Source organism: Leptinotarsa decemlineata, unplaced genomic scaffold (assembly GCF_025532065.1).
Source record: "Leptinotarsa decemlineata unplaced genomic scaffold, Ldec_3_MD MMD2_tig00005002_RagTag_RagTag, whole genome shotgun sequence".
Lineage (NCBI taxonomy): Eukaryota > Metazoa > Arthropoda > Insecta > Coleoptera > Chrysomelidae > Leptinotarsa > Leptinotarsa decemlineata.
In genome coordinates, this window is record NW_027412614.1 from 1,717,616 (window position 1) to 1,726,094 (window position 8,479).

The 8,479-nt window shown below is 33.1% G+C and overlaps 1 protein-coding gene across 5 annotated transcripts; it reads left to right on the forward strand.

Annotated features, from left to right (window-relative positions):
• Positions 1–519: 519 nt before the first annotated feature.
• LOC141484225 (bifunctional phosphoribosylaminoimidazole carboxylase/phosphoribosylaminoimidazole succinocarboxamide synthetase-like) lies at positions 520–8,195 on the forward strand. 5 transcript variants are annotated; one of them, XM_074179307.1, is made up of 6 exons: positions 520–630; positions 3,282–3,420; positions 4,750–4,888; positions 6,615–6,872; positions 6,993–7,310; positions 7,529–8,195. In XM_074179307.1, the coding sequence occupies exons 3-6, from the start codon at positions 4,846–4,848 to the stop codon at positions 8,125–8,127; spliced, it is 1,218 nt and encodes a 405-aa protein (XP_074035408.1). In that variant the 5' UTR covers positions 520–630; positions 3,282–3,420; positions 4,750–4,845; the 3' UTR covers positions 8,128–8,195. The 5 variants fall into 5 exon arrangements, with proteins under 5 accessions (XP_074035408.1, XP_074035412.1, XP_074035410.1 ...); XM_074179311.1 differs by having other exon boundaries at positions 6,993–7,344; positions 7,529–7,667; XM_074179308.1 differs by lacking the exon at positions 520–630 and adding an exon at positions 2,706–3,225.
• The last annotated feature ends 284 nt before the right edge of the window (positions 8,196–8,479 follow it).

Below are 8,479 nucleotides of genomic sequence, written 5' to 3' on the forward strand. Positions count from 1 at the left end.
CTGGAAGCAGTATCTTGGAAACTGCCAAAGATTTGAATGGCGTTGGTATAAAGTGTACAGACGCGATTGAAATAGACTCTGATTCAAATAGTAGATTATTTGAGAGAATGTGGCTGTATTGATGATGCAGTTGTTGAGCAAGTAAAAAGTTATTTGGCTAATACCTAGATTGATGAAATTTCTTTAAATGAAACTATCACAAAAGACCGACTAGGTCTTTCATTTCTGGATCGGGCAAAATATGCCAAAAATCCAGTTTCACAAAAACTGTTTGAAATTATATCTTCCAAGCAGACTACATTGTGGGTAGCTGCAGACCTAATAAACTCTACTGATATTTTGAATCTTGCCGACAGAGTTGCTCCCCACATTTGTGCCTTGAAAATCCACATCGACATCGTTGAAGATTTCCATCCAGCCAAAGATAACTACCTCAAAAATCTATCTTGCTCTCCATAGGAAGTTTTAAGGTGATTTTTTTTTTCATCCGAAGGCTAGGCCAAAAGTAAACTATTTATTTTTTAGCACAAAATGCAGTTGTTGCCTACTATGAGGTCACTGCAGTAGAGGGTCTATAAGTTGTATGCCAGTTTAGGAACTGCAGATTTTTATAACGAGCATGGGGTTGACGTGAGTACTTTTTCTGATTAATCAAAACTGAACAATCTATCTCGAATGTTTGTGAGGAATTGCGTCTCTTCAATTTGAATTATATGTTCTGTAAAAGTTGGAAGATTGATTCCTATTGAGCAAAATTTATGTTATATTTTTCTTGACTGACCAGAAGAAGCGTCAACTGAGCTTTGAACTTTTTTCCAATAATGTTTTTTTATTAAGAGACCGTGGGAGCACGTGACCAAATTATTATCTGTCAATGATATTTTCATCTCTCTTCTTGCTTCACTCTCTCAAAGATGCACGCCCCTGCTGGCGAGTAGTGGAAGTAAGCACTTGAAATAAGTGCGACGAGAATAAGATTCATCATTTTTTATTGAATGCCCACATTCGCTTGTTCATCACTTGGCAACGCTGCGCTGGTTTCATTCGTTTCTCAGTGGCGGGGCCAAAGATCGCAGTGGCGTGTGCGTTAAAAATTGAAAATACGAAAATGATGTGCAAATTTTCAATATCATTTTAGGTTTATTTGGTTTGCAGTTTAGTTTGTGATTCTAAAAAATGTAGAATCGTGAAAAAAGATTGAATTTATATTTTTCATCTGAATAGGTTTGTGAAATTAGTATATTTGATGCATTATATGCTTGGCCATACTTCTGGAATAGCTATTTATGTAAAGAGTTACGAAAAGTTTAAAATTGTGCCCATGAAATCCTTTCGTATTACATACAAGATTTTTTCTAATTCCATTGCAACATTGTTTTCATTATTTTTCAATAATAAAGTATTGAATCTACAAATATTTTCACTAATCAAGGATGCTATTCATCACATAACTTGTCACTTTAGCGTCATCTATACATTCATTTTGCTCCATTTACTTTGAGTGATTTCATAGAGGCAGAAGAGATAGAGTAAGAGTTCTGAATGGAAATTTGTTCTTGTGTTGTGTGATTTCCGAGTTGAAAGGTATGATAAAATCACTGAACCGAGACAAGAATCAGCGAATGATATAAACATATATTTATAAAAGGCATATTCCGTAATCATTTACAAAAAATAAAACATGTGATTGTTTACGAGAAGTGAGGCGTTTTGTTTTCGTTAATTTTATAAATATATTTTTTATATCATTCGGCAGTTCTAAGCAAGGTTCAATCATTTTTCCTCACTTTTCAACTTGGAAATCACTCAACGCAAGTACAAATTCTGATTCAAGACTAGATCCAGTAATTTTTTGTCGTTTTTTCACATTTCAAAATCACTCGAAACGAGTTGAATAAATTTATAGAAAACGTCAAATCGACAAGTTATGATAAACATAATTGATTAGTGGAAATGAACTGTGAGTAATACCCAAAGAGAGTTTCATTGAAAACAATGAAATATAAGTGAAATGAGCTAAAAGTAAAATAAATCACATTTTTATAAAACATATATTTTTATGAATTTCATTAGTTCGGACTTCCATTGTCTGATATTATATAAAATGATATGAAATCCCTGAAAGAACTAAAAAAAAGAATTAAACAATTAAAGAACAATAATAAAAATGAATAGCTGAAAAAACAATTATATTAGGCAAAAAAAACCTTGTATTTTATTTCACTAACGGTGAAAAAAAATACAAGTAAAAAGGAAACAAAATGAACAAAAATATAAAAATTAAATTAAAAAGTTAAGAGATTCCAAGCCAAGTTGATTTAAAGATTTTATTCCATAACGAATCTTTGGAATACAAACTGAGTAGAGAAAAGTATCTTCTGAGTAATTCAGTGTTCATATAAAAGTATTTGTTTCGAAAGATTTTTTTTTCGTGTAATTCAATGTTTATATGGAAGTAACTGTTTTAGGAGGGCTATCTTTCAGTTTGTGTCTGAAAGTTACTTCTTTGCATGATCTACATACACATCCATGTATAGAGTTACTTATTTTAAAATTTATTAGTTTTTTCCTTTCTTTGGAAGATTCCCACATTTTTTTGTATCAAGATGGAGTAGTAGAAAGCCAAAAATTAATCACTCCCAAAAATATAATCCCTTCAATTCAAAAAAAGAAATCTTCATTGATGTGTTTACGTTTGTTGGTACCACCTGAACAACACATGATAAAAGGACGAATTCTCAAATTCATATATGAGTCCACGAATTAATCCGCATGATTCAGCTATTGGACCATTCGACACATTCTGCCAGTGGTATTATTAACTGAAGATATAATTAAATACATCACATAAAATTCCTGAACTCTAATTTCAAATTTTCATATATATACTAATTTTTTGAAGGGATGGTTAACCCTGAAGAGGCATGAGCCTATAGCAGGTCCCCCCGATAACAACTATGTAACCAAAAACTAAAACAAATAAAAATCTTTGAGGTTGAACGAATGTTATAATAACGTTAAAGAAATTTGGATCAGCTCAACTATATCAAATATTATTAGGAAATGTTGAGTCATAGTGTATGGTTTCATTTCCCTATCGAAAATAATTTAGCAATTGACCTTTCAATGACACAATGGTGCTGTTTCAAAATTAACCAAAATTAACTGCAAATATCTGAAACTTCATCTAATGACCAATACAATTGAGGCGATAAAAGTATTCATGTGGGTCATTAACAAAATAAGCGATTGAATACATTTAGCATCCTTTTCTTTTACAGTTCACAAAATGAAGACAAACAGTTTACATTTGTATTCAATCAGAGGGAGCTAATATATGGATGATGGCGATGACCGTTTGACACTTTACATTGTTCACTTGTTTCCACAACTAATAAACTAGGCACTTCATATTTCACAGTGAGTAAATTTTATACAGTAATTATACATTTTGATCTCGAATTGGGAATGATTATGTCTACTATTCCGCATACTGGAAAATTTTAATTACTAGGTATGGGAGTTTAAAAATAGAATGGAATATAGGTTTTTGAGAATCATTAATGAAGTGTTGACGAATTTTATGAAATCGACTCAAAATCGTAATGTGGACTTACATCTGATGCATAAATTGATGTCTTATGCGAATTCTTTCATGGTTCCAACTGTAAAAAGTGTTCCTTTTATATTAAGTGAGACTTTTTTTACTGTATTTGATTGTGATACTCCATGTTTTTTTATATGAAATTTTATCTATGTCTATCTGCTGAAAATACAATATTTTTGGAAAGTTTCTATTTTTTAATGATTATTAATATAATCCCCCTGTTACATGGACCATTTACCTTTTTGTTATTCAGATTAGGCTGTACGTTTCTGACCGTATCAATTACTTTCTGGCCATTCTTTATTGTGATCAGTTTTCCAAAAACGCAACACGTATTTCGCTATACAATAGCTAGTGTAAAGTAGAAGTAGAAAGCCAAAATTTTGTTTTTCAGAAACTACTCTCTTCTAAAAATATATTTGATTTAAATGGAAAACAACTTTGGATATAACGAAAAATACTGTTTCAGTCTCTTTGTAGATCATTTTGCAGAGTTTTAAATCTGAACCCGATAAAAGTTTGGCAAGATATAATCAAGTAAACATTAATTTCGAGAAATGTACACATACAGGGCAGGAATTTGGCAAAAATATGTCTTTTAGTAGTCTTCACTCACAAAAAGATATTTGTGCAACTACGTTATTTGTAATGATTTTATCAACCGAACCCCATAGATCAAATCCTACTAATATTCTTCATATATTCAGTTCAAAATATACATGCACGAGATCGCTGTTTTTCTACTGTTCTACATATACTCCAAGAACATAATTTTTTCAAATTACTGCAGCATTCTGCACTTGACTTTTATATCACCAGTATTCAATTGAAATTGTTTTTTTTTCCCAATCTGGCCAATGGGATAAATCCTTCCATTCCTCCTCTAGTCTCCTATACACATATAATTGAGATATATTGTATAAGACAGTCTTTTGAAACTGTTATATTGAACTACACACTGAAAACTTGATATAACTAACAGTTTCATTGAACTATATTCTGAGTTGATACGTATTTGAAAACAGAATGTGAATTTTGAAATGTTTCTTCAAATTCTGCATTGCATACTTTAATCAAAAGTTGTAGTAAACACATATCTAACATATTTGACGGTGTATTCGTAATAATTTTCCTTTTTCTAGTATTTTAAACTGGTATGGTGGGATATCCAGAATCTGTAACAGACCCAAGCTACCACAAACAAAGTCTCGTCTTAACACACCCTATTGTTGGAAATTATGGTGTTCCCGATTCAACAAAAGACGATACTGGTATTCCCTAGTAAGTATATAGACACTCAAGAATTATCCAAATCAAATAAATCATGGAATACGGGCCCTGTGACATGTTTTCATGATATATATTGATGTATCTTTATGAAAAACTAACGGATAAATTGCGTTTTATTATAATACGTCACTATTATTACTGATGTTTTTCCTCTTTTATTATTATTATTTTTATTGATGAAATATCATATTTCAATTCTCATTTCCTATTCCCGATGAAGACAAATCCAAAAACACAAAAATCATAGGAATGGGTCCAGCCGTTCTTGAGTTCTTTTATAATTATGATCATTATTTTTATTGAAAAAATATAATTTTTCAATACTTATATTGCCGGAAGGGGCATTCAAACTAGATCAAATGTTTCTCGCTAGTTCATCCTTGGGACACGGCGGACAATTTATTATAGGCAATGCCATAAATAAATGAATAAATAAGACCATGACTTCACCAGATTGTTGATACAACATTATGATGAAAAATTTCATCATCAAGAAGTAGAATTTGTCATTAATGAAATCAGAAATACTGGGTGATAAACTTTCGAGCTGCAGTCAAATCAGCAGTCTCGGGGTATTTGAAATGTAGGATTTTGAAAAGCAAATTTTCACCACCTCTAGTGGATCAACTACCTGAAGCATGATTGAAGAGAGGTGTTAGAGCTTTCATTAACACTGGCATGAACTATTTTGCCCCAACCCTCAGAAGTCGAAACTTGTGCGAGCTAAGGACTGACGAGGTCTTACCTTTTAACGTGTGATTCCTAACACGGGTTGGACGACAGCAAGTGAAAATTGATCGTTCAGCCTGGGGCTTGAACCAGCGACCAACACATCGGTCGATTTGAGTAAGTGAACAAAGCACCCACGTCGAATCAACCGGATACCGTTCCACCGGACGGTATGAAAGATTTCTCGAATGCTAACAAATTCATTTTGGACTCGCTGCCAACCTTGTCCAAGTGAAGTAAATGGTTGGGAACCCATAGCACTCAATGACATAGTCATACTGGTCGATGATCAAACCCCACACAATAAGTGGAAATCAGGTAAAATAACGGCTATTCATCCAGGAGTTCGTGGCAGAATTTTGGTTGTCGTAATAAAATCCTCAACTTTGGGGTATATGCGCCTAGTCACGAAAATTTGGAGATTGGAGCTACAGGAATAGTAATTCCTCAAGCGGGAGGAGAAAAAAAATTAAACGTCATATCAGAGGCTAAGGAAGCATATTTGCCTATACACTGGTTTGGATAATTGACATCTAGCCACTTTCAAATCAACCTTATCTTGCTGAAATTACTCTTACCGGAAGACAAGCAGAAGTTATGCCTTGCAAGAGCTCACTAGATCACTGATATGACGCATCTGGATGTTTTTGAGATGACATCTGAAGTATATGAAACACAATTGCAGTTCATTTTCAGAACTCGTGGATAGATAAAGAGGTGCTTGCAACGAATTTACCCCAGGAACATCTCCTAATGTGGGATATACATTTGTAAACAGACTTCATTATTGTCAGAGTGCGAATGGTAAAAATTTTGAACATTTATTGGGATTAACTGGAGTTTTGAATTTTTTTTCAAAATTATATTTTGTTGTTTGTTGTTGTTGATACAGTTGATTAAACATTTCTGATTTCATAGAGGGGTCTAAAATATTGCATAAATTTGAATTCAGATGATTTTTTGAAACTAATTTCGTTTTAACTTCCAGGTGAGATCCTGGTTGCTGATGTTATTGACTCCAATAGTTGGCGGCTGTGGCCTTCGGGAGATAAAAGATTGATGGTGGACAAGCAAGTGTACAGAAACCTTTCCAATGTTACTGATAAAGATTTGGATATAGTAAAAAGGAATTTCGAATGGGTTGCAGATCAACTGGACCATTTAATTCCTCCTAACAATTGTCTTATTGTGATAGTGATGGGCAGCACAGCTGATAAAGAACATTGTAATAAAATTAAAAATTGCTGTGAGTATCTTGGACTGAATACTGAATTCAAAGTATCTCCTGCACACAAACCCACTGGTTATACTTTGGACATAATAAATTATTATGAAGGACTGAATATTCCTATAATTTTTATTGCAGTGGCTAGAAGGCTAAATGGGCTGGAACCAGTTATTTCTGGCAACACAGATTATCCGGTGATGAATTGTCCGCCGGGTCCCAAGGATGAACAAGCGAGAGACATTTGGTCTAGTTTGAATGTCTCTTTCGGCTTAGAATGCGGCACTTTGTTATATCCAGAAACGGCGGCATTATTTGCGACACAGAGTATCGCTATCAACAATTATATGTTTTGGAGTAAACTGAGGTTAAAACGACTAGGATTTTTCAAGAGTTTGCCTAATACTGATGAAGACGAAATTACCCCCAGAAACATCTCCCAATGTGGGATATACATTTGTAAACAAACTTTATTATTGTCAGAGTGCGAATGGTAAAAATTTTGAACAATTATTGGGATTAACTGGAGTTTTGAATTTTTTTTCAAAATTATATTTTGTTGTTTGTTGTTGTTGATACAGTTGATTAAACATTTCTGATTTCATAGAGGGGTCTAAAATATTGCATAAATTTGAATTCAGATGATTTTTTGAAACTAATTTCGTTTTAACTTCCAGGTGAGATTCTGGTTGCTGATGTTATTGACTCCAATAGTTGGCGGCTGTGGCCTTCGGGCAATAAAAGATTGATGGTAGACAAGCAAGTGTACAGAAACCTTTCCACTGTTAGTCATAAAGATTTGGATATAGTGAAAAGGAATTTCGAATGGGTTGCAGATCAACTGGACCATTTAATTCCTCCTAACAATTGTCTTATTGTGATAGTGATGGGCAGCACAGCTGATAAAGAACATTGTAATGAAATTAAAAATTGCTGTGAGGATCTTGGACTGAATACTGAATTCAAAGTATCTTCTGCATACAAAACCACCGGTCATACTTTGGACATAATAAACTATTATGAAGGACTGAATATTCCTATAATTTTTATTGCAGTAGCTAGAAGGCTAAATGGGCTGGGACCAGTTATTTCTGGCAACAAGGATGAACTAGCGAGAGATATTTGGTCTAGTTTGAATGCCTCTTCCGGCTTGGGATGCGGCACTTTGTTATATCCAGAAACGGCGACAGTTTGGAGTAAACTGAGGTTAAAACGACTAAGATTTTTCACGAGTTTGCCTAATTCTGATGAAGAAATGAGGAATTCCAAACAATAATTATTATTTTTTCAATTATTTTTATTGTTTATGTTCATTAAAAAAGTGAATTGAAATTTTTTTCTCTATTACTATTTTTTCTGATCACCTCCTGACAAATAATGATATGGAAGGCAGATATAGTATTGTTATTTAACATAGTGCTCTACACTAATTATCAATTCTCCATGTTGTATTTCCTATTTTAGCTCCCAAGAAACAAAAACATAATAAACCTACTGCACCATCAAGGCATTCTAAGATTTGAATAAGATTCTTTAATAACTCTTGCGATGGCTTTGATTTAAATACCTTTTATACTAGAAATGCTTCCCTATATGTATTCTTTTACAAATATTCTAGCAACCATCTT

Bases quoted from the DNA above. Each gene is read 5' to 3' on its own strand.
- LOC141484225 (XM_074179307.1), top strand. From the start codon at position 4,846: ATGGTGTTCCCGATTCAACAAAAGACGATACTGGTATTCCCTA. The intron at 6,873-6,992 runs GTGAGTATCTTG...TTTTTATTGCAG, and splicing joins TAATAAAATTAAAAATTGCT to TGGCTAGAAGGCTAAATGGG. The intron at 7,311-7,528 runs GTAAACAAACTT...TTTAACTTCCAG, and splicing joins CCAATGTGGGATATACATTT to GTGAGATTCTGGTTGCTGAT.